General features: G+C 32.8%; 1 protein-coding gene and 1 non-coding gene across 3 annotated transcripts in view; both read right to left on the reverse strand.

Moving 5' to 3' along the window:
- KIF18A (kinesin family member 18A) overlaps positions 1–26,944 on the reverse strand; it is a 78,402-nt gene that overhangs the window by 20,403 nt on the left and 31,055 nt on the right. For both annotated transcript variants that reach the window (XM_025459819.3, XM_025459820.3), the window contains exons 11-13: positions 25,640–25,804; positions 20,622–20,743; positions 16,098–16,339 (exon numbers count right to left, since the gene is read on the reverse strand). In XM_025459819.3, coding sequence (XP_025315604.1) covers positions 16,098–16,339; positions 20,622–20,743; positions 25,640–25,804 — 529 coding nt within the window. The remainder of the gene's footprint in view (positions 1–16,097; positions 16,340–20,621; positions 20,744–25,639; positions 25,805–26,944) is intronic.
- On the reverse strand, positions 19,412–19,480 carry LOC112668014 (small nucleolar RNA SNORD57). Its single transcript, XR_003141392.1, has one exon. It is a non-coding gene; the product is annotated as a small nucleolar RNA SNORD57 (small nucleolar RNA).

Raw genomic sequence — 26,944 nt, forward strand, 5'->3', positions numbered from 1 at the left:
ATAGAGAGACTTAAAAAGGAAGTCAGACAAAAACATTTTGTTGAGACTGCCAAGTTTTAGAAGCCTTTCAAAAGACTTTTAAGTATTAAAACCACTTTTAAAATGAACTCTAAATGCAAGCACTAAAGTTGTGGATTAGATGGAAAAAAATACAATTTCATCTGTAATTGTTCAGATTATAACACTGTATACCACCTGGATTACAACTTACGTACATTAGCATTTGTGTAGTTTTTATAGTATTATATAGAATAAGATGCGTTATTAACATAAGCCATGGCTTAAGAATCAAAATAAAAACAGTGAAAATCATCACGAAATTAGAATGATTTGCCTGTCCCACTAAAATTACATTTGCTAAATGGTTAAAAGATACAATGAATAAATATTTGATCCCTGGTTAAGTGGTTAATGAAGAAGTTAATAAAATTCAGATACTAATTAAGTAGTATATGCTAAATACGTTTGAGAACTGAATGGCTATACTTGGAGAGAAACATCTAAAAATGTATTTATTGTCTGTATTGTTTTCTAAGCTATTTAAATCCTTCTGTGAGCACAATCTAGTCTCTTTTAATATTTCTATCTTTCAGATATTTCATTTCTCCAAGAAGCCTTCCCCATAGATCTGGCTGAGGAATCCGAAACATTTCTAGTAGAGTGCAGAAATGGAGTTCTTTCATATCTATCTAAACGTAGTTTTAAGAAATGTCAGCATACTTTCCTTTAAAAATTTTAATAGTATTTATGGGGTGCATGAATGGCTCAGTTGGTTAAGCATCTGACTCAATTTCAGTTCAGGTCATGATCTCAGGGTTGTGAGATCGGGCCTCACATGAGGCTCCATGCTCAGCACAGAGTCTACCTGGGATTCTTTCTCTCCCTCTCCCTTTCCCCCTGCCTGTGTGTGCGTGCTCTCTCTAAAACAAATAAAATCTTAAAAATTTTTTCTAATGATATTTATCATTAGAAATCAACTTTATCATTATTATCAACTTTATTATAAAAATTTCCTTAAGTAGGGCCTACGATTAAATGTCATATATTAATATATGCATAAGTATAATATATATAACATACATCTTACCTGATACTACTTATATGTCAGAATAATATTTTTTAAGAGTTATGAATTACATAATATATTAATAATGTTTTAATAGTGTAATTATATAATTATCATAATAAGCTATAATAATCTAATTACATATCGTATAATACCCTGGTGGTACATTAGCAGATCAGGGAAGAAGAAATAAATGCGCTAAATTTTCATCTATCAGAAGGAGAAGATGATAAAATCTAAACATGGATGAATCAATAAAACAGCAGTGTAAGAAAGCATTCTGTTTAGAAATTACATAAATTATAGAAGTTTGTTATAAGTCACCCAGCATGAGTTTCAGTTGACAACAGAAGAAAAACAGATATGTCAATTTTCCTAAAGGTAGTTTTAAGAATGTTGGTCTATTTTTACTTTTTTGTTTTTAAAAAATTTTATTTATTTATTCATGGGAGATACAGAGAGAGAGGCAGAGACACAGGCAGAGGGAAAAGCAGGCTCCCTGCAGAGAGCCCGACGTGAGCTAAATAAAGGCAGTTGCTCAACTGCTAAGCCACCCAGGCATCCATATTTTTACTTTAAAAAAAAAAAATTTATTTATCCTGAGAGCATGTGTGTGTGCATGCACATGCACACATGCAAGGGAAGGACAGAAGAAGAGGGAGAGAGAGAACTGCAAGCAGACTCCGTGCTGAGTGCAGAGCCTGACAAAGGGCTAGATCCCAGGACCCTGAGATCATGACTTGAATTGAAGTCAAGAGTCGGCTGCTCAACTGAGTGAGTTGCCCAAGCACTCTGGTATATTTTTACCTTTAAATAATTCTCTTGATTATAATTTTTTATTATAAGAAGTGTCCTTAAATAAATAAATTATTAATGAAAATTCATATCCAAATAATCTTAAACCAAACACCTATTATAGAGAAAAAGGGATTTCAAAGTTACACTTTCCTGGTAGCAAAAAAAACAGAAGACCCAAGTAACATAAACCCTTATCAACTTTAACTATGATATTCCTATGTCAAAGAAATCATGTAGTTTAGCAATCTATATTTTTAGATTGATTTCCCATTCTAAAGGGCTGGTCCTATTTCCCAATTAGCTACAGAGCACCAGGAAAGTCATTAGTGGGGATCATCTCTCACAAAGAACCAGGATTTAGTATTAGGTTATCTTATGTTTATTTAGACAATCTTAATTTAGAATTTGCTGTTCACAGAAAGAAAGTCACATGCTCAAAGTCAGAATGTCAATCATATTTGTTGTTGACAGAACTGAAGTCTCTTATTGAAGTTGGGTAAGGAAACCAAGTAATACAAAGTAATAACACACATAATTATAATGAAGACTTAAAAATATAAAATTTCCTTCACAGATCCAAAGATAAGAATAGAGGCAATATACAATTTCATCCCCCTAAAAGTGAGATTCTATCTTCTGACTCCTACCATCAGAAAAAGAATATTAAGTGTGAATGAAATTTGTCATACATGGCGAAGGGTTTAGAGCTCTTGTATATGTGTATGTGTTCGTGTATATATAGGTGTGTATCGTTGGTTATCTATCCGTCTATCAAGAAAGAATTCTTGCAATATAAATAAGAAAAATGAAAGATAGATAAAAATAAAGCAAAGGAAATGAGCAGGTAATTTAGAACAAACTATAATTGGGCAAAAGCACCTTAAGAAATGCTCACATTCATTATTCATGTATAGTGGTAGACCGAACAATCATGGTTCTGGAGAATAATTTGACAATACACATCAAACACTTTGAAAATGTACATACGCTTTGATCTAGCTCTTCTACTTTTCAGGGGCTTGGCCTAAGGAAATAATTAGACAAGTTGTGAAATATATAGACACCTAGAGATGTTTAGTGGAGTGTTGCTTGTAACAGCAAAAAAATGAAAACAAATGTTCATTAGTAGGGGACAGGTAAATGTAATATAAACTACTGAAAGTGACTTAACTTCATATTTGATAGGAAAATGTGTGTTTAACATGTGGTTCAGTGAGAAAAAAGCTGGTTATCAATTACATGTATAAAGGATCTCAATGTTTTTAAAAATCCAAACTACATATATGTGCTTAGAAAAAATGTCCAACAATTATTAGAACAAAATATTAATAGAAGTTAATGAAAGACATCTTAATTTCCTTTGGCTGGACTTTTTTTCAAATTAAAATAAATGAACATTTATTGTTAAGAAGATAATAAAAAGGCAATAAACTTAAAAATGAGTTACTGAAAATAGTTTCCTTTTTTTGTTTTAAAGATTGTATTTATTTATTCATGAGAGACACACAGAGAGAGGCAGAGACATAGGCAGAGGGAGAAGCAGGCTCCATGCAGGGAACCTGATGCAGGACTTGATGCCGGGACCTTGGGATCATGCCCTGAGCTGAAGGCAGATGCTCAACCACTGAGCCACCCAGGTGTCCCTGAAGATAGTTTCTGAATATAGTTTTAGTTTGTTGGGGAGAGGGAAGGTGAGGTGTGATAATTACTGTAACAGTGAAATACAAAAATATAGTGGGAATGCAAGGGTATGTGTGGGACAAAGAGAGAGAGGACTCAATAGGGGAAGGTTCATAAAGAAGGTAGTATCTGAACTGGACTCTCAATGACAATAAGGATTTTAATAGGCTAGGATGTGGGATAGAGCAAGAGGAAGCAACATTCAAGAGTGAGGGGAAAGCTTGGAAACTGTAGAGGCAAGAAATAAAACGTGTAAGAGGAAGTTGGGACATCAATGGCTGCAGAAAAGTGAGTTTGCAGCTTGGCATTGGACAAGGAAAGCCTTTGAAGGCCCCTCTAAGTAAGGGGTCTGTATAAGGAAGATAATTTTAGTGTGAAGAGTAGATCGTAGACAGGAGAAACAATAGAAACTAGTTTAGATATTGCTATAATTATTCATTTCTTAGATCAAATTTTCTCAAAGTGTTTTAAAATACATTGAATTAAGGAAGATTCTATTCCCTGTTTTTCTCTCTCTGTTTTAAATAAATCTCTAAAACACAAGTATGAAATGGCAATTTCATATGGCTTCTTAGGTACGAGGGGTCTATATTTATTCTTTAACTTTTTGAAACATTCCACAGATGGTTCCTTTAAATGAAGGGACTAGATAATTTATCACTAATGAGTTAAAAATCCCTCTCTTAAAAAATGGGCAGGCCTTCTGGGGTCATCTTTTGATGTGCCATATCAGGTGTCCTGAATGATTTTACCCAGAGGGACTAATTTATCAAAAGCTTAAGACTGCAAACGTTAAAAGATTTACAGAGCTGTACGTTAGTGTAAAAAGCAGAATGCAGTATTTAGCAAACATGAGTCACAGGCTGCAAAGCAGGGTTCATGACAGAGAGACATGATGAATGGGATTAGATCTAATTGAGGCTTGGTACAAAATGATGGCAAGGATTTTTCCTTTGCTAGCACTCATGTTAATATGTACGTGAGGAGGTATTTTGGGAAACTATGCTAAATTAAAATTAGTTGGCAAAGTTCTAAAGTGAAATCAAATATTAATATATGCATTTCAATAAACACTTCTAGGCTACAAATGATTGATACAATTACTGTACTAATCATAAATCTAGATTCTTTTTACAGCCTTATGACTCATGGAATTCTGTTGCAAATGATACAGGTGAATGAATTTTAAACTATTTACAAGATATGTAACCTTAAGGTAGTACTGATTAACCAAATAATAAACATTTTATAATGCATTTATATGACATTACTGTGGTTACTGCAGTATTAATACTTATACAGATAATTTACAGCTATTTACAAATATTAAAGAGAGAATACATTTTCCCAGGTATTAAAAATTGTCATAGTCCTTTAAAATAATCCAATACTCTGAATAATAAATCTCCCATAACCTATTGATACTTGTCTCTGTGGGAAATAGCAGATACCATGGTTCCACTCAGTCTCATTTTCCTAGTGTTCATGCTTATTTAGGATGCGGAAAAAACAATGCAAAGAATCTTAATTTCTGGTAATGTTTGCAGTTACAGATGAGTAACTGAAAACTAATTTGTTTACAAAGAGAGTAAGGGCCAAACGAAATCTATTCAAGGCTACAAAACATGACTTCCATTGTTTATAAGTAATGATTAAATTTATTACCAAATAGGAAAATATGGAAGGTTTAGTTTATAAGTATTTCTGCTGCTTCATATTTATTATGAGGAATTTTTATAGACACTCCTATTTTTTAAATGGCATTTCCTTCTATTCAAGTAATTTTAGGGGAAACCTAAACTTACACTGGAACTATATTCAATCATAGTATCTCTACAACATGTAAGACACTGGTTCCACTGGTGTCTTTTCTTTTATTGTACTTTAAGATAAAAACCACTAACATGAGGTGCAAAATTTAAGAAAAGGAAAGGTTAGAGACAGAAATATTACTAAATGTGAGTTTCCAGATGGATAATGAGGAAATCTTGACTTTTCATTTAATGTCAGAAATTTTATCAGTTCCATAAATAAACCTTGCTGCCAGCACCCCCATCCTTCATGGTACTCCGTGAATGCACTTTCTGTTTTCTGGACCTAAAAGAGGTGCATGTTTTACTCCAAGTAAATAGACATTTAGTTTGGAGGCAAAGATTTCAAGTCTTTGAAAAGACTACCTGTTTCAAAATCAAGTACTGACATTGGTAAAGTATTAACACAAACAAAATTGAAAAAGTGTCTTTTTAAGAAACAATACAGGCTTATTAATATAAGAAAGATTAAAATAATTCATATAACAAAAATATATACTTAGGAATTTAATAGCAAATGTACAAAAATATATACAAAGTTCTAAAACTTTGCTGGGAAACATATAAGAAAATATGAATATGGAGAGACAAACTATTCTAGAGTGAGAAGAACTGATAGTGAAAAAATGTGAAGACAAAATTAATTTCTTTATTTTTCAAAAGATTTTATTTCCTTGGAATTGAAAAAAAAATTATGCTAACATTCATTTCTTAGGGAGAGCCAAGAACATTTTAAGGACAAAGAATAACATGGGGTGCCAGGCTGGCTTAGCTGGTAGAGTGTGACTGTTGATCTCATGGTCGTGAGTTCAAACCCTGCATTGGGCATGGGACCTAGTTAAAACAACCCCAAAGAAGGAGAACTAGCACTGCTATGTATCAAAAGATACTATCAAGTATCTGCTATGAAAATAATAGCTATGAGTTCTAGGACAAATAAGCTAAAGAACAGGAGATAAATCCAATAAATAGAATTGACTACTTATTGTATTTAAAACAAAGGTGCCATAAGAATGGACTATCAGTATTATTATACAAGAATGCTAGACTCTTTGAAAAAAAATTAGATTTTTGCTTGTCATCTTACATCAAAATAAATTAGGAGAAAATAAAAGTAAAAAATTTAAAAAAACTTATGGAAAAAAGGCCTTTTGAGGCATTATTCCAAAGTCAGAGAGAAAAAAAAATGAAGCTATTGTATGATATAAAAGTTAAAAAATTTTATTAAAAAGAATATCTCAAAGTTAAGAGTAACTGATAAACTTGATGAAGATATTTGCAACATGTATCTTAGAGGAAAGAGTTAATATCCCTTGATGATCTCATCCAGTCCTATGGCTTTAAATATCATCTAAATGTTAACAGCTCTCAAGTTTGTATTTTAGTTTAGACTTTTCTTCTGAATTCCAGATTCTTATATCCAACTGCTTATATATCTCCACTTGCATGTATCTTAGACAAATTTAAAATGCCCCAATTGAACTTTTGTCAGTCTTCTGCAAACCTGCCCTACCTGAATCTTCCCCATCTCTTTAAAGGTGACTCAATTCTTTCAGCTCCTCAATTCAAAAATCTTAGTTATCCTAGGCTTTTTCTTTCCCTCACAGCCCAAATCCAATTGGTGATAAAATCCTGCTATGCTAGTTCTACCTTCATAACATATGACAATCTGATTACTTCTCACCAACTCCATTGCTACCAACTCGGTCTGAGCCACCACCATCTTTTACCTGAGTTAATAGCAGTAGTCTCCTGTTTCCACCCTTGTGATACTATAACCTACTCTCAACACACCAGCCAGAAAGATCTTTTGAAAACATGATGGAAATGGGTAACATCTTTCCTCAGATCATGCCATAGCTCCTGATGTGCTCAGAGTTAAAGTCTAAGTCCTTATAATGACCTACAAGGCTTGATCTGCCTTCCTCCCCTTGGTGATCTCATCACGTTCTACTTTCCCTTTTCTTTTGTACCAATTATGTCTTTCTAGCCATTCCATGAATATGCCAGCCTATGTCAGGGACCTGCATTACTTGTTCTACCAGAAAATGAGTCTTTTCTCATATATTCACATGGCTAACTTTGTGAACTTCTTCAAGTTTTATCAGCGAAGCCTATTCTGACCATGCTATTTAAAGTAGCAACCTCTCCCCAGCCTCATTCCTGAACTCTCTTTCTTTGCCCACTGCATGTACTACTTTCTAAGATTCTGTTTAATTTACTTATTATATTTATTGTCTTTCTTTCTGCGTTAGAATGTAAACTCCAGGAAGATAAATAGGTTTGTTGTGTACTTTGATGTATCCTTAGCATCAGATAAGTATCTGGCACATAGAGGTTCAATAAATATTGTTGAATGAATAAAAATCCATATCCTGAAAATATGTAACAATTTTTACAAAAGAGGACGAAGCCAGAAAAATGTTCAAATGATGGCTAGGTAACTTACAGAAAATTAGATTCAACCATATTAGTAAACAAAGAAAAAATAGAAAGATAATATGTATGACTGAAATTAGCAAAGAATCAATAAATAATTAGCAAAGACAAGTGAGAGAGAGAACCCCAGATTTACACAGATTTAATAGCTATATCAACCAATAACAAGATGGGCCTAGTTTGTATGTTGATGGAAGAACTTAAGAAGAAATCACTTATGAGACAATGGGGGAAATCTAAACACTGATTAAATATATGTTTAAAAGGTATGATATAAAAGGATATTATATTTTCTTTCAGACACACTAAAGTCTAAATGGAAGAAATACATGCTATCTGGCATTTCCTTCAAAATAATCCAGTACAGATATAGATGGGGTGCAGAAAAGCAGATGGGGTTCTCAAGACTAGACATGAGATCATTCTTAAAGTCAGGTGTTGCATTCATGGAGTTCATTATATTATTCTTTGTACTTCTATGTATGTTTGAAAATAATTTTCTAAAAATTTAAAATTGAAGACATTTTAATACCAAAAACTGATGAGACTAAAAGGAGAAAAGAGATCATTTTCTTACACTGATGATGGGGGTTAAAATTGGTATGATCACATGGGAGGGGTGTGGAAGAATTTACTAAGCAATATGTATTATAAACTTTAAAAGAATGTGCTTATTGCTTTGTTACAAATTTTACTTCTAGGAATTAATCATAGGTGTAATCAAACACGAGCACCAAAATAAATATACATATTTGCCTCCTGCAATGCCATTTATAATAAAAATTTATTAACCTAAATGCCTAATAGAGTACAAATTAGATTAATTATGGTTAATCTCATCAGACTCTTTGTTTTTAAGATTTTTAAATTTATTTATAAATTTGAGAGAGAGAGTGTGCGAAAGCACCAGAGAGCACAAGCAGGGGGAGAGGCAGAGAAAGAAGGAGAAGCAGGCTTCCTGTTGGGTAGGCAACATGACATGAGGCTTGATCACAGAATCCTAGGATCATGACCTGAGCTGAAGGCAGATGCTTAACAGAATAAGCCACCCAGGCACCCCTCTCATCAGACTCTTAAAAGAACAGCGTATATTCGTTTGAAAACTAAAGATTGCTCTTAGTCTAATACTCTTTAAAGGTCCCAAAAGCACCAGAAAAACAAAACAAAACAAAAAACAAAAGAATCAATTCAAAACTCAAATACCAAACAGCATTTAGTATCTTTGTAATTTAACAATGAAACTACTTATTATTTCTTTATGAGAGTATAAGAAAAAAGTCAGTGACACACATGTCAGCATAAATGAAATGAGAAACATGTGACTCATGTTTTGCTTAAATTGAATCTCTTCAATTTTACTTCTTAAATTTGTTAACACTGCTATTGATAATATAATTTTAGCAATATACACTATGTGGGTATTGCTTCTTCAGAAATCAAAACATAAATTTCACCATTTATGCTTTTTAAATAAGACTAACAAAAATAAATAAGTGGAATCACTTTATACCCTATGCCCCTTTCTCTGTTATTCATCTATGACTTTCTATTCATAGTGATTACAACATACATAAGTCATGGAATAAATAAGACACACCAAGTAAATAGTTAATCTATGAAATCATGTGAACAAAATATTAAATAACTGTTAAGCGTCTGCCTTCAGCCCAGGGCGTGATCCTGAAGTTCCGGGATTGAGTCCCACATTGGGCTTCCTGTGTGGGGCCTGCTTCTACCTCTGCCTGTGTCTCTGCCTCTCTCTCTCTGTGTCTCTCATGAATAAATAAATAAAATCTTAAAAAAAAAAAAAAGAAAACATAATAAAAACAAAATTCACCTTCTGATACACCTTCAAAAGGAAATACATAATTATAAAATGTAACATGACTTCAACAGTTTTTCTTTTAAAAAGTGTTATGAAAAGGAATTAAGAGCCAAATAAACGTTTTACTATTGACAAGTATAGTCTATGCAATTACACTATAAGTGAAATATGTATTTTTAAATAAGTAATAATGACCGCCAGGTGGTCACAGTATTTCTCAAGCTTGGTGTTAAAACCCTATTTCCTCTCCAACATCTTGAATACATTATAAAGAAAAAAAAATCAAGGCCCAAAAAGAATGAGAGAATTTGAAAAAAATCTTATGCTTTCTTTTCGAAGATCTCAACTAGGTTAGTTTTAATGATGATAGTGCTTTATTAAAAGAGAAAGAAGGTATAAATATATATCTTCAACTTCCCAATCATTTTAATGTAAAAATACAACATAGGGAACTTAATAATAGAAAGCCAGGTAATTCAGAACAACCTTTCTACTGAAGGCAATAAAGAAGTCTGGACAAAATATCAAAAACATATGCTTGAAGGCACAGAAAAGCTAATGAGATTGTTAAGGTAGGTATCAGGAGAAAGGTGGGAAGCTCTGAAGATAATCTCTGCATTTACAGCTATTTTCCCCCTGAGGTCTTATGCTGATTCTGAAGGAAGGGGCAGAAAAGCTTAGTAACATTGTTGAGACCCTGGTAGAATGGGGTGATAGAACTGGAAGTTAGGGCCCACTACCCAAGTTCTTCATAAATCCTCCTTCTTTGAGTTAGAACCATAAGAGCTTACACTTTAGAGAGCAAAACAGGGCTAGGCAGGCCTTAGCAGAAGCTGCCGCTGCAGTTTCCAATGATCCCACTCCCTAAAATTGGACTAGAGTGATTTTGGATTGTTAAGGGCACCAGGAACCTAGAAGAAAATGTAAATCCTCTCTGAAGGAAGATATTATTCTTGGAAGTCTTTTTTTTTTTTAAGATCTTATTTATTTATTTATTTATTTATTTATTTATTTATTTATTTATTTGAGACACAGAGAAAGAGGAAGAGACACAGGCAGAGGGAGAAGCAGGCTCCATGCAGGGAGCCTGATGTGGGACTAGATCCCAGGATTCCGGGGTCACACCCTGAGCAGAATGCAGAGGCTCAACTGCTGAGCCCCCCAGGCGTCCCTATTATTGGAAGTCTTAAAGTATTTCTATAAACAATTCTGCAAAAACATGTCTGATGCACTAAAATTAGCATGTCTTCAAGAAAATGAGACTATGTGAAAGAAAATCAGCAGAAAGAGATAACGGAAACAGACTCAGAGGGTTCCAGACCTGGGAATTCTCAGACACAGTCTTTAGAATGATTACCATTGTGTTCGGTGAGAAATTTTGCCAAGAAATGGAAACTATCAAAAAGAATCAAACAGAAACTCTAGAACTGGAATATAACTGACATTAGGAACTTGATATTTAAGAGACATTTGACATAGCTCCAAAGAGAAAGTAAACTCCAGAATATGTGAAAAGAAACTTCCAGAGAGACAAAAAACAAACAAAAAAACAACCCTCCCCCCCCCCCAAAAAAAAATAGAAAAGAAAAGCAGGAGAGAGTTAAAAAAAAGTCAGAGATAAGAGAAAGAAAAAGAATCATGCAATATAATTGGAGTTCCAGAAGTAGAGGAGAAAGCAGAAGTAGCAGAAGCAATATTTAAAGCTATAATGGTTAAGAACTTCACAAAACTAATGAAAGATAATCCAAACACAAATTCTGAAAGTTCTATGAACTACTAAGTAAGACAGTAAAATATAAAACTATAGCACAATATAGCAAAACTACTAAAACTCAAAGACAAAGAGAAAATATTTTGGGAAGTTAGAGGTCCAATTACATTCAAGGGAGCACTCAGAATGACAGCTGACTTCAACAACAACAAGAAAAACACAGAAGCTAATGAATTAGGATCTTCAAAGAGCTAAAAAAAAAAATACAAAACTGGAATTCTATACCCAGCAAAATAGTCTTCAAGGAAGAAAGTAAAATAAATACAGCTTCAGATATATAAAAACTAAGGAAATACACCATCAGCATATCTACTGTAAGGAAATGCAAAAGATTCTTTAGATTAAAAAATATCTTGGATGGAGATGCAGAGATGCCAAAAAAATGTAGAAAAATAAAATACATCATAACAATGGTATGTCAGGAAAGAGGTTAACCCAGGTTAAGAATTTTAAGCTTCTAGCAGTGTCTGAGGACAAGTAACATAGGTACTTTGATAAAGCAAAGATACATAATATTGCCCTAAGGGTAACTACTAAAATAACAACAGTGTATAGCCTTCTAAGCTCAGAGGTGAAGAAATTGGAATATTAAATATCACTCCATCACTTCAAAGCAAAGTTAAAAAAAATTGAAATAAGCAGGACAATTAGAAAGCAAAACACAACATAGTAGATTCAAAACCAAGTATCAACACATTCATCAAGCACAAAAAGAATGAATAGATTAAACGATAGACTTGTAAGCAGAACAAAAAAAATAAAACCTAATTATGTGCTGTTTATGAGTCATATATGAAATATATATGATTTCAGATTTCGAGTGAAAGAATCAGAAAAAAAGATAAACCCTGAAAACACAAGCCAAAGAAAAGCAGTGTAGCTATATCAACACTAAAGTAAATTTAAGGTTAAGAAAAATTACTAGATTAAGTACATTTTATAAGAAAAAAGTGTAAGAATTCTGAAATATACAGATGTAATAATATAATCTCAATGTATGAAAACCAAAAATTGACCGAACTACAAGGAGAAATATCGCCTAAAAGATGTCCATGCCCTAGCCCCTGGAACCTGTGAATGTGTTAACATTACACGGCAAAAAGGATTTTGCAGATGTAACTGAGGTTATGGAATTTAAAACAGGAAGATTATCTCCTACATTACCCAGTGGGCCCAATCTAATCATATGAACCCTTAGAAGCAGAGACTTTTCTCTAATTTTAGGCAGGAGAGATGAGGCAGAGGGAAGATGAGAGAGATGTGAAGCAGGAGAATGAATGTCCTGCCTTGCTGGCTAGGAGATGAAATGATGAAGAGGACAACATGCCAGGGAATATGGGAGACCTCTAAACTCTAAAAACTGAGAACGACCCCTGGCCAACAACCAACAAGAAAACAGGGACCTCAGCCCTCCAGCTGCACAGGACTGAATTCTGCTAACAACCAGAACGAACCTACAAGCATATTATCCTCCCAGAACCTCCAGATAAGAGATGCAGCTGGCTGACACCCAGATTTGGTCTTGGGGAAACTCTAAGTGGAGTAACCAGTTGAGGCTGCTGTAATTCTGACCTAAGAACTCTTAGGTAATAAATCAGTGTTATTTTGTTTTGTTTGTGTTAGTGTGGTGATAGAAAACTGATACAAAACAGAAAAACCCAATGTAACAGAGGAAATTCTTAATAGGCCTCCACAGTATGTGATAGAACATTAAAAAAAAAAAGTCTGTAAGAATAAGATTTGAGGGACATTTGGTTTGGCTCAGTGGTTGAGCATCTGCCTTCAACTCAGGCTGTGACCCTGGGATCCTGGGATCGAGTCCCACATAGGGCTTCCTGCATGGAGCCTGCTTCTCCCTCCACCTGTGTCTCTGCCTCTCTCTGTGTCTCTCATGAATAAATAAATAAAATCTTAAAAAAAAAAAAAAAAGGAATAAGAGTTGAACACAACCAATTTAGCCTGACTTATATAGAATGTTGCAATAAATGACTACAAACTATACATTCTTTTTTTTTTTTTTTTTAAGATTTATTCATTCATGAGAGACACAGAAAGAGAGAGGGGTAGAGACACAGGTGAAGTAGGCTCTTTGAGGGGAGCCCAACGTGGGACTCAATCCCGGATCCTGGGATCACAAAATATACATTCTTTATAAACATACTTGAAACATTTACACCAGCCCACTATATGCTGGGAATAAATAAAGTCTCACAATCTTTAAAATCATATGGAGTATTTTCTCAGAATTCAAGTAAGCTATAAGTAAACAAAAAATAGAATGGAATTTGCCACAGATTTTTGATATTAAGAATAAAAACTAAAAAAAATCAAAACTATCATTTTTATGAAATATTTTTACTGGATGACCACATGACACTTAAAAGTGTGATTCTTATTTTAATTGTTTCTCCAAACCTGAATACAAATGGAAATCCGCTCAATCTGAAAGTGCAATTTTATATAAAAACTGATTTAAAAAATATGCTCAATGGGTCAAAGAAGAAATTACCACAGAAATCAGAAAATATTTTGAACTAAATAGTAATCTAAAATGCTATGTACCAAAACTTGTGATATGAAGTTAAAGCCTGTTGAGGGAAACCTATGGACATCAATGCATAAATTAGAAAACTTAGATGAAATTTAATAAACAAACATTCATCTTTGTCAGTTAAATGAAAACAGCAGCATAAACCTAATAAAAGTAGATGGAAAGAAATAATAAAAGCAAAGATTAGAACAGATAAAATTAAATAAAAAGCAAAACCCACAATGAAACAGGAAACAAACATCCAAAAAGGAAAAAGCAACAAAGCAAGTATTTGACGGACAGTTCTGACAAGGGATCATACTAAAAGAAATAAAATCAAACACACAAATCTGGGTAATTTTTGGAAGTTGGAAATCACATGGATCAATGGAAAAGCTAGAAGAGACAAACAAGGACCCTAGTTATTATATATATGAGAAATGCTTTTCTCAAATCTGTAAACTCAGAAAAAATATATGGGAATAGACTATGAGATAATTACCAATGACAATCAGTTTAACTGATCAATTGATTGTGATGTTGTATGGTCAATTAGAACTCTCTAAACAAAACGGAGACCTCCTAGTATCAGTATTGGAAACAAAAAAAGAAAAGCAGAGTAAGCCTTGGGAAGATCCAGACTTCTAGACAGAAAAGTTTGGAGATGAAGAAGTATAGCGGGAGGCAGTTTTAATCAGAAGCAAAACTATGTAAAGCACAACACACAAACTTCCAGTCAAATGTGTAAAGAGGGATACATCAGAGAAGATGAAACAATGTCACTAAGTAATATGAGAGTTGCAAAGGTGAAAAGAATATACACTAGTTCAGTGTTACTATTATTTTGGGTTAAGGTAAAGATGAGATATCAAACACATTTGGCATCACGAAAATTTTGGAGTTTGACAGATTAATTTTTAAAAAATATTTTGTCCTATATTCCAACAAACCAGTCTCTAGGAATTTGGTACACGTGCACAAATGTGAATGAACATACAGCTTGATGGGAGGAGCACTGGGTGTTATGCTATGTTAGCAAATTGAATTTAAATAAAATATTTAAAACAAAATCAAAAACAAAAAAAATATGAATACACAATCATGCTTTCGGATGCCATGTTCACCAATAAAACAATGGTTTAATAAATTATGGTACAGGGGATTCCTGGGTGGCTCAGCTATTTAGCACCACCTTTAGCCCAGGGTGTGGTCCTGGAGTCCTGGGATCGAGTCCCACACTGGGCTCCCTGCGTGGAGCCTGCTTCTCCTTCTGCCTATGTCTCTGCCTCTCTCTCTTTCTCTCTCATGAATAAATGAATAAAAATCTTAAAAAAAAAAATAAAGTATGGTACGTCTGTTCTCTGGATTCTCACAAACGTTAAGAAAAAATAAGGTAAATTCTTCATGTATGTACCCTAAAAATAAACTCAATAAATAACAGATTAAAAAAGTTATACGTCAATATGTGTGTGTGTGTGTGTGTGTGTATATACTATATATATATATATATATAATGTACTAGCATTCACATGAAGCCTAATAAAAAGCTAGAGTCAGATTATGTAACACAAATATTACACACACACACTGCAAAGATAACCAAACTGTTAACTGTATTTCTGAGACAGGACACAAGATTGCGTTCCGGGGAAAGTTGCAAAGGGCATTCTACTTTTACATGTAATTGTCCACTGTCTGAGTTTATTTTAACCAACATCACATGTTAGTTTTGCAATTAAAATGTGTCCTGCACCGTCATGATAGGAGAGATAACAAGTGTTATGGCAACAAAATATAGTTTATTCTATAATGTCAGTGGACTTTAAAAACATTTTATTATTATGTATTATAAAGCATATAGTATTCTTAACTATAATCTTCAATCTTTAATTGAGGTTAAATTTTAAATAAAGATGGAAGTAAAATTATTCCATTAAAATACGTAAAATAACTTAAAGGTTTTATTGCTAAAGTTATTTTGAACATCAAGCATACTTGCTCTTAAACCTTTGTAAGATACTGATTAATGGAATTATTCTGAAGCTAATTTTCCCATTAATTCTCACAAAATAGCCAAGCCTATTAAAAATTAACTGTGCTGCAGACTGATACATAAAGGAGGCTACTCTTCAGAAATAACCTGACAATTTACTCAATACAAGAAAAGCTATACTTACAACAAGGAGCAGACTGAACTGGTGATCCAAGTTGTGGAAAAGTCATAAGAACAGAGACCCCTGGTAGGTCATTTTGCTTTATAGTATGTTCGGTAGTTTGGTCAGCCCAAACCACCACTTTTTTCCTCTCTACCAAATGTTCAATTTCTTTGAAGTCCGACTCAAAAGCAGTATTTGTAAGGCCAGCTTCTTTTAATGCACAATACTGTTTTCTTAAGACTGGAAGTAAAGCATTCAAGACTCTATAGAAAGAAGATGACAAGAAAAGAGATATAACTATTAAATATGTTATTATAGTTCTACGTAACATTCAAAGTACTAGTAGATCATTAGAATGTACCTTGTACATATTTTCCTTTAGAATGCCTCAACATATTCTCAGTACATTAAGCATAGAGTGAAAAGAATCCTGGATGGGAATTATAAGCACCAGGTCATATTCTCAGCTAGTCTTCACTGGTTTCCATATGACCTTGGACAATACACAGCTGAGGTTTCTCCTCTATAATTTGGGGTAAAACTAAACAGTCATTACTTACATGAGGAGACTATTGTGAGAACTAAATAAGTTAAATACATAAAAAAGGTTTTTGCAAAGCATAATGTGATTTATAAAACAAAGATACTGTTATTACTGATACAAAGTACCATGGAATTAAAAATGAAAATATACATTCTTCAGTGAGATTCATTTTAGGTATATAACACTTCAAGGCATCATACTCACCTTTCCTTCAAGTTAGCTCTTCATGAGCTAAGCATTGGCTTTTAAAGCCATTCAAAGGAGTTGCAGGTGGAAGAGATGTGGACAAGAATAGTGGGTAAAGGGAATCTATGGGACACAGATTTCTTGGTTGTGATTCAGAATCTTCTCCATCAGAACAGCACTGAATGTATTTTTTTTATGTATTAGACCTCCGTGTAAATGTCCCCTGAAGAAATTCCCACAGCTAAATAGGTATAGATTTATACACTCAATCAGTGTTTCTTAACTTTTATATCAAGGAAGATGTCAAATAATTTGAAGGACCCTGAAATCCTTCAGTCTTGGTTGTTTCAGTTAACTCATAACATCCAGGAGAATAGATCATTTTAAGTATGGGTAGGGCAGTGGGAAAAGCACAGGCATTAATTTTCTTAAGCAAGGAAAGAAAGAAGCAAGGAAATAACTGCTTTATTACCTGAGAGTCTTAAATATTTAGATAGTTATACAAATAAATAGTCTGTGACATTTTTCTTTTTGCTCAGGGTGGGGAATACTCCACTGAAGCCAAAGAGGCAACAACTATAGGGAAAAGTCATTAAGCATGACGTCAATTAAAAAAAGATTATTTATTGCACCTATACTAATCAGGTGCTATGCAGAGAAGAGATGACAAAAATGTTTTAACAAAGAAGCTTTCTGTCTTTCTAGAAGTTTGGATCTTCTCAAGGCTTACTCTACTTTTCTTCATACTTCATAGATATGAACTGATGTCTCACTGTTTTGATTTGATCACTGATTAGTGATGTTGAGTACTTTGTCATATACCTGTTGGCCATCTGTATGTCTTCTCTGAAAAAATGACTATTTATATCTTCTGTCCATTTCTAATCAGACTGTTTCTTTTTTTTTTTGCTATTGAGTTGTATGTTCTTTATATATTTTGGATATTAACCCCTTATTAGAGAGGATTTGAAATATTTGGAGTCATTCAGAAGGATGCTTTTTTACATTTTTGACAGTTTCCTTCACTGTGCAGAAGCTTTTTAGTTTGATGTAATTTCACTTATGTTTGCTTTTGTTTCCTTTGCTTTTGGTGTTAAATACAAAATGTCACCTCTATGTCTGATGTCAAAGAGCTTATCTTCAAGAAGTTCTATGGTTTCAGGTCTTATGTTCAAAGTTTTTAATCCATTTTGAGTCAATTTTTATGTATGGTGTAAGATAGTGGTCCAATTTCATTCTTTTGCATGTAGCTGTCCATTTTCCCAACATCATTTATAAAAGAGACTGCCCTTTCCCTATTGTATATTCTTGGCTCCTCTGCCATAAATTAATTGACTCTCTCTCTCTCTCTCTCTCTCTGTACATACATACATGGGTTTATTTCTGGGCTTTCTACTCTGTTCTATTAATCTATGTGCTTAATTTTTTTTTTTTAAATAACAGTGCAGTTTCTTTTTTTAAAAAAACCTTTTTATTTAACAGTTAGTCAACATACGGAGTACTATGTGCTTGTTATTAAGCCAATACCATACTGTTTTGATTGCTATTGTTTTGTAATATAGTTCAAAGGAAATAATCAGACAGGAATTGTGATACCTCCAATTTTGTTCTTTCTCAAAATTGCTTTGGCTATTTGCTGTATAGCCAAATTTTAGAATTTTTGTTCTATTTCTGTGAAAATTGCCACTGGAATTTTGATAGATACTGTATTAAATCCATAGACTGAGTTGTAGGATACAGACATTTGAACATTAATTCTTCCAATCCATGAGCACAGAATATCTTTCCATTTATTTGTGTCTTCTTCAATTACTCTCATCAATGTCTTATAGTTTTCAGTACACAGGTCTTTCACCTCCTTGGCTAAATTTATTCCTAGGTATTTTATTATTTTGATGCAATTGTCAATGGGATTGTTTTCTTAATTTCTCTGATAGTTCATAACTAGTATATAGAAATGCAACATATTTCTGTATGTTGACTTTTGTATCCTGTAATTTTACTGAATTTGCTGATCAATTCTAGTAGTTTTGGTGGTCTTTAGGGTTTTCTTTATATACATAGTGTCATATCTGCAAATAGTAACAGTTCTAGTTCTTGTTTCCAATCTCTGCCTTTTCTTTCTTTTTCATGTCTAATTGCTCTGGCTAGGACTTTGTTTTGTTTTTTAGATTCTACATAGAAGTGAAATCCATAGTTCATGTATTTGATGATACATTTTACATCTTTGTCTAGTGTATCCAGTAATTATTGGAGAGTTACATTTACAACTTTTTCTTTTAAATTTCATATTAGCTCTACAAGTAATTGACAACTTTTTCTTTTAAATTTCATATTAGCTCTACAAGTAATTGATCTTCTACCTTTATTATATAGTAACTTTTACCAGTGAGATCTATACCTTCATGTTTTTTTATTACTAATTAACATTCTTTCTTTTCAGCTTAAGGAAGTTTCTTCAGTATTTCTTGTAAGACCAGTTTTATGGTAATGAGTTCCTTTAGCTTTTGCTTACCTGGAAAATTCTTTATCTCTCACCCTCAATTCTGAATAAGTTTGCTGGGTAGAGATTTCTTGGTTAGAAATTTTTTTCTTTCAGCACTTTAAATATTTATTATATTAGTTTTTTTGCCTCTGCGATGCAAAGTCAGGCTAAAACAGTTCATCACCTTCATAATTTTTAATGTAATTTAATTCTTTCAAAATCTTTTAAGGAAAGTATTATAATTTATATTAACATTTAAGAAAACTAAGGCTTAGCGAGGTTAAATAATTTATGCAAGGTCATACTGCTAATATAAAATAGAATTCAAGACCAACTGCAAAATTCACACTTTTTCTATTATGCTATATTGTTTCTGTTTATACAGTTTGGGTTCAGCAATTTGCTAAATCAGTAAGAGAATCTTTTTGCCCATTTGAAACTAAAACTTACCTTAAATGTATTAATTTATTTGTCTGATACAGTAAATACAGTATGGGTGAAGTAAATTGGTTTCTTTAATACTTTATCTCTGGCAGGTGGTTTGAATGTTAGTAAATGAATATTCATGAATATAGAAAGTATAAGGAGATTAGGTTGAGCTCTATCTACAGAAGATTATCTCCCTAAAAGGTTTTCCTTTCCTTTTTCGTCTTTTTAAAATAACTATCCTAATATGATTTCCTTTACATCAAAAGTATGGAAAATTAATTACTAGTTATTTGAGAATACTAGAACTGCAGAATTTTAGACTAGCAGAGAGCCCATAGAGAAATAAATTTTTCATTTTTACAGAGCATGAAAGTGACACCTAAAGAGTTGACTGACATATCCAAGGTAACAAAAATAAAGACTGTTATACATTTTTTACTATTATGTTTCAAAAGATGCTACTACTGAGCTAGTAGAACATGAAAGAGCTACAGCATCACATAAGAATTGGGACAGTTGATGTTAAAAATATAAATTTTTAGGAACCTCATTCTAATGACAAAAAATCATTCTGGAATTATGACTACTTTAAAAACTGCCTACTTAAAAAATTCAGTTGTTATTAATAGTTATTGCTTCTCATAATAAATTTTTATAGAAAAATGCTTTCAAAACTATAAAGTGCTAAAAATATTAGTTGGAGGAGAAGAATCACATATTTCATATTTTCTTAATGTTTTCTAACTCCGCATACTTTCTGATGCTGGCAATCACTTAAAAATAAATGTATCCTATACCAAATAAAACTCAATTTTCTGGCAGTGGAAAACAACTTCTATGTTTCAGTTTCCTGAGGTCTATAGTGTTAAAATTTATAGAATAGATAAATCCATGTACTTACGCCTCAGTTTGCCTGTGTTGCTGTTCTTGAAGACAAGCTAGATCCATCATATGTTTAATTTGTGCTTTCAAATCTTTGTTCTGGAGGTGCAAATGGTGACAATGAAGATCTTTATTGAGCTCCTGGGGAAAACAACACAAACTACAGATTGCTTTAAGAATGTTAAAATTAAATAAAATCAATAAAACTTCTTTTATATTGGTGTTAATAGTTTTAATTTTTTATATATAAAATGATAATGTCCAGAAATGATTTGAAAAATAAACATCCTGGTATAGGTGGTCTAAAACTTATAAGCAAGATAAGTTTTAGGTTTCTCAGAAACTAAATGTTAGGAACTCAGAACAAATTTTATTATGATGACAGTTTCTTGTTTCTTGGTCTATCCAACTTCTTGATAATGCTGTGAAAATACAGGAATATGACCTGTTTTTGCTTAAATGTGATTTCTTTAGGGCTTTCCCTAAGCATTATATTTAAAGATGGACATCTACACATCAAACAGTCTCTGCCACAGCATCATTGATCAGTAACAATTTCATTTATCTATTATATATTTCATTTAATATATTCTCTGTACTTAGAATGTAAGATTCACAACCAGGCCACAGGGTGTGTCAAACTGTTTCAGTGTTACAGTATTCAGTGTAGTCAGTGTCTGGAGTTGCATGTAATAAAAATTTCCTCCCTTCACCAAATCTGGTATAAGCTTTATCCCATAGCAAAAGTCTTTTGTAGGTTCCTATTTTCCTAAACCTCCTGTGGTCAGCTGTCAAGTGTTCTCTAATCTACTTCCTAAAATTACTTCTTTCCTTAAACCTACTAAACCTTAAGTAGGAAAATGTCAGCTAAGTGGTTATACTAAAGTGTGAAGAACGGGATAATCTAATAGCATTTTCAGAATCCTTAACTGGGAAAATCTTAGTCAATATTATGAAAAGAAATTAAATCTTTTGGACATTTGAGGGACTGAGACAGTAATCCCATAAGCAGGAGAGCTATACCAGGAAACTTCCTCCTGGAGACAAATTAATTTTAGCTTTTCAATACTCCTTCCCAATCTGCAGTTAATTGATCAATGATTCTCTAAAAGTTTAAAGTTGTTTTTTTCCCAATACTTCCTATGCCAGTGGTAGTCACTATGACTGAGAAACAATGTCATTTGATATTACCTGATATATAGTAAAGTTGGGGGTTGTTTCTTCAACATGATTTATGATTATATTTCAGGAAACCTAGCATGTATCTTTAGAGAAAGTCCTCTTTAGGGGGTCAGAATGGTATAGTTATAGAGCACTGGCCTGAGATAGCTCAGTCAGGACAAAAATGCTACCTTAAGCCAAAAATATAGTCTTTATGGAGATCAGTTTACTTGACTAAAATTTAGAGCTTCACTAGATGGTCTCTATAGTCTCTTCCAGTTAAAAAATTCAATGATCATAATGGTCTGAATGTATTTCCCAAATATTCCATCTTCTCTCTTAAAAAAAAAAATCCCTTCTTTAAATATTCCCCTGATAGTTTTCTTCTTTTATCCTCTTAAATTACTTGGCTCTTAAAAAGATAAGCCTTGATCGTATAACTATTATTAGTCAATAATAGGCCTTGGCTAGCTGGTCATTGTTAAAAAGACAAGTTTATAATTTGAGTCTTTTCTTGTCTTGATACACTAATGATGGAATCTGATTGGAAGAACATGGTCTATTCTGAGAACTACAAGTAGGTTAGTAATAGCTAAAATGAAAAATATAATGAGAGGTTATATATAAAACTTGAGAGGTATTCAGGTCTGGGAAATCATAACAGAGTTTGTATTAGGGAGAAAGCACTGAAGAGTGATATGATCAGAGTTACCTTTTAGAAAGCTCATTTTCATTGCAGTGGAATTTGAATGGAAGCAAAAAGACCAAAGGTAGCAGTCCAGTAACGGGGGCTAGGAGTCTGGATTGTGGTAGTGGGAGACAGAAAGAAGTGAATAGATTTAAGAGGTTAAGGAGTAGATAATGCAGAAAAGGTTAGAAAAAAGACACCAATTTGAAAGTCACAGTACTGGGTCTATGTCCAGAGTTATATGACTGTGGATAAATCCTTTTGCAAAGTTATGTCTGTCTGCTTATTTCAGCTGTGAAAATACTCATGAAAAAATAACTGAAAGTGAAATTAGGGTGGTAGGAATGGAAGCAATTTTAATTTTATTGTTTTTTTCAAATTATTTGTGATGAAGTTCAATAAAAAAATAAGAACTTAAAAATAAATTTTAATTTCACAGTCAGGTTGTGAAAATGTTTTGCTGAAGACAGTTATAGAAGATTGATTGCTAGAAAAAATAAATTTGACCATATTGAAAAAAATGTCAGTTTATTGAAAATAATAACCCAAGCAACATTTACTTTATAAATGCTACTAAGCAGATTTGCAAAAGGCAAAAACAAATTAGCAATTATGGCAATAATACTAAAAAGAATACTGTGACACTTTTAAACTTTTAAAACCATAAAACATATGGTAAATATGGGAAAGCAAAGGCAAAGCCGTAAATTTCTAAATTTTTTTTTTTTTTTCCCTCTTTAATGTTAAAACAGTTAAGTACTTCTGTAATTGGGGTTCGGTTATAAATTAGAATTCTGATTATGCAAATATATTGAGTTATAAGTATAATCTAAATTAAGTAAAGCTAGTAAGATAAAAATACTTTAGTAATAACATTTTGAAATAGAAATACATGTATTAAAATTTTAAGATAAATGTACTAAGGCCACTTGAACTGTATACCTAAAAATGTTAAGCTTTGCTATATTTTACCAAAAATATTCCTAATGTTATATAAATGGAAAAATGACTTAAAAAAAAGAAAGCAAAATTATATGAATGTGACCCTCAACCTTTCACCTGGGAGAAGATTTGTATACTTTTTGATCAGATTCTCAAAGGCATCTATGACCCAAAAAGGTCAGAATCACTGTTCTGGAGGAAAAATAGAAAATGTATCTTGTAATGCAGCTAACTCTGCTATGTTCCTTTTTTATACATGTTTCTTTGCCTATTGACATCCTTGTTACAGATGCCTAAAATATTATTAAACCATTATTTGTCAACCATCTATTATGTGTTATGTGGTGCTAGACCTTTGCATATAGCATTGCATTTAAATATATTTTGAAAATAAGAAATTTAGACAACAAAGTTAACTTGTCCAAAGTTATACAATTAGAGTTAGCACTCAATACAAATATCAAATAACAGAATGACCAACCACTCTAATTCCAAAGTCTATCCTTTTCCCAATATTTACATTCTCTTTGTGGGGAATATTCTAAAGCGCTTTATCAATTAAATTATCTTATAAAATATTATTAAATTACGCTTTGTACTCATTTAATACCTGATCTACTGACTGAGATGCTTTCAGAAAGATATTTTGAAGACTTCTAGAATTACTAAGGTGTAGATTAAGTTGTTGGCTGACCCCCAGTAAATCTCCACACTAAAGAATTATTCAGTCTCCATTCACCTTTGGTTTTCTTCTTAGGAAACAGGGTATCTGCTGCTTGTTGCTCATTGCTCCTTTCCTACCTCGACTGTCACCAGTGACTGCTCCTGCTAGTCTTCTACACAAAAAAGGACAGCTATTTACAGCCACTGCTAGCCAACCAGAGAATTCACTTCCTTGGTCATGATGCACTGGGTAATATTTTTTCAATTACAACAAAAAAAATTGTTATCTTTGAATATTTATCATTACAACCTGCATTCATTTGTTACTGAATATATTATACCTGTATTGACAATCAGTCTAGTGCTTTTTTAAAAGAAATTTGAAAGTTCCAGAGGACTAGATACCAATTCGCTAATACATAGTACTGAAATTCAGAAAAGCATCATCAAAGTAAAGTCTTCAGACACTTCTCTTTTAAAAAAATTAGTGTAATGAAATTGTTCTTTTAAAAAGTAATAGGTGGTGTTTGGATCAAAATTAGTTACTTTGTAGCAGGTGTCTATTTGTTGTGCTTATTTCATATTCATTTCCCCTTTCTTTCTTATTAAGAGAACCCTAATTTTGTTCAGGGTGATAATGTGTCCAGCAAAAACATTCACCTTTCCATATTCCCTTATAGCTAGGGACAGCCACGTGACAATTCTAGCCAATAAGACACGTCTGCTAGGAATTTCTGTTAAAGCTTTTACTCTCCCAAGACAGATACACCTCCCTACTTTCTTTCTCTCTCCTTCTTCTGGCCTAAGTGTGAACTTGAGACTGAAGATGGAATAATGATATGGCAACTATGAAATGACAAGTATAATGATGACACTGATGACATTCTGGAGGGACTATATTAGGAATAAACTGCATAATCTCAAGACTTATTGTTAAGGGAACAAATTAGCAAAATATAGTCCTAAATGCTGAAAGCAGTAAAGTTAGATTTCTGTAACCATATGGATGAACACAATTCTTATCTGATTCAGCAATTAACCATCATTACCCATCACTATTCTTTATCATTTTTTGTCATTCCAGGTGGAACGTCTTCAACTTAGTACCTATATGCACACACACATATAGATTTCTTTTTTTGTTTTTTGTTTTTGTTTTGTTTTGTTTTTGCAGGAAACATACAGCTTTCAAATCAGCTTTCATTAGCCATGATACAAGTAAGGGTGACCACGTTTAAAACTATTTTTTTCTACAAAACCTCAAGTACAAAAACAAACTGAAATTACCTACATGATAATATCTTCAAGCACAGTTTTATTACTTAAGAGCTATCTTATAAAAGGATGTAATCACTTAAGAATAACTTTGCTTAAAAGAACTTTACTCTTCTGAAAGTACAGAAAAGGCAAATTTAGTGGGTAATTAGCGAGGCAGAAGGTAAAATGAGTGAAGGCAAATGGTAAAATGAGTCAATTAAAACACAGAGAGAAGCAACAGTAGTTGTCTTCCAAAGAGAGATATTTACTCAATGACAAAGACAATGGGCTTAAAGGGCTGAATACATAAAACAAAACATTTATACCTTTGGAATGTGACCATTTTGACCTAGGAGTTCCATTTCAGTTTTTACACGATGAAGCCAGTTAGTATTCTCATCAAATTGCTTCAATTCCTCCTCCTTTTTCTTTTCTAGGTAGAAGCGACGAGTTTTCAACATTGCAAGTCTATGATCTCGTTTGCAAGTGGCCTGAAAAATAATGTATTTAATAGATTAATTTTTATAATATTTGATGTATGTGATGTTACTAACATAGTAGATTTTCTGATAAAGGTGCCACTGTAGTCTATTAAGTTAGGCTATACTTTTGTATTTAAAGCTTTTTCCCCTTTGAAATGTTCACAATACTCCTGCTTGCAGGAAAATAGGAAATTGAGCTGTGAGTCATTTTTATAAAATTACATGTTGAGAGTTTATGGCTTTAAGAATTACAACAGCTAAATTGAAGACTGTAGCTTTGTGTGTGTGTGTGTGTGTGTGTGTGTGTGTGTGTGTGTGTATGCATTCCTTTAAATGCTGCATTTAAAAAGTTCATACGAGGTCTGATAATTCCCAGGATTTCTTTACTCAAAATCAAAGCAGATGCATGTCCTGATCTTTCCTTTCCTCCAACTTGAAAATTGTGAAGAAATAACTCTGCTCTGATTTTTACAATATCTTTATAGATACAGGCTGGTGCAAGGAATAGAAAATAGCACTTATATCAGAGAGCTCATAAATATCTGATCTTATCTGATGGTTGGTTCAGGATCCATAGTGGGTAGTCTGAATATTTTTGGTGTTTTATGTAGGCATGAATCTGGCCTTTTGGTTCCTTACCGCAAGTGTCTTGCATACCATCATGGGAGCTGTGAGCTAGAACAGCTTGATCTCTCTGGGCTATTTGCAAACAGATACTGAACTAAAAAATCATCAGACATGATGGCTGGACTTGGAATAATAGATCCCCATAGATTAGACCAAGCACCTGTGGTTGGTTTTGGGAGTAGGGAACTATATGAGAGAAAAAAAAAGAGCAGGGACTACAATGAACTTGGTCAAAGACCTTATTCTCTTTAAAAAATAAGTTCTTCTTCCTTACTATATTTTATAAAACATGTGTCAGAATTTTTGGGAAAAGCCAGGCATTAAAGAAACTTGCAAAAATATGAAACAATGTTACTCTTCTCATTACCTCTTTGTTTGCTTTAGAAAACATAATCATTTAATCATTATTTTTTATTAAAGTGTTACTTATGTTATCATGCAATGAGCTAACGGCTTTAAAATTAATACATAAATATATTTTTAAAAGTCTCAATTTGAATTTTTAATATAGGAATACTGGTG

This window comes from Canis lupus, chromosome 21 (genome assembly GCF_003254725.2).
Source record: "Canis lupus dingo isolate Sandy chromosome 21, ASM325472v2, whole genome shotgun sequence".
NCBI classification, from domain to species: domain Eukaryota; kingdom Metazoa; phylum Chordata; class Mammalia; order Carnivora; family Canidae; genus Canis; species Canis lupus.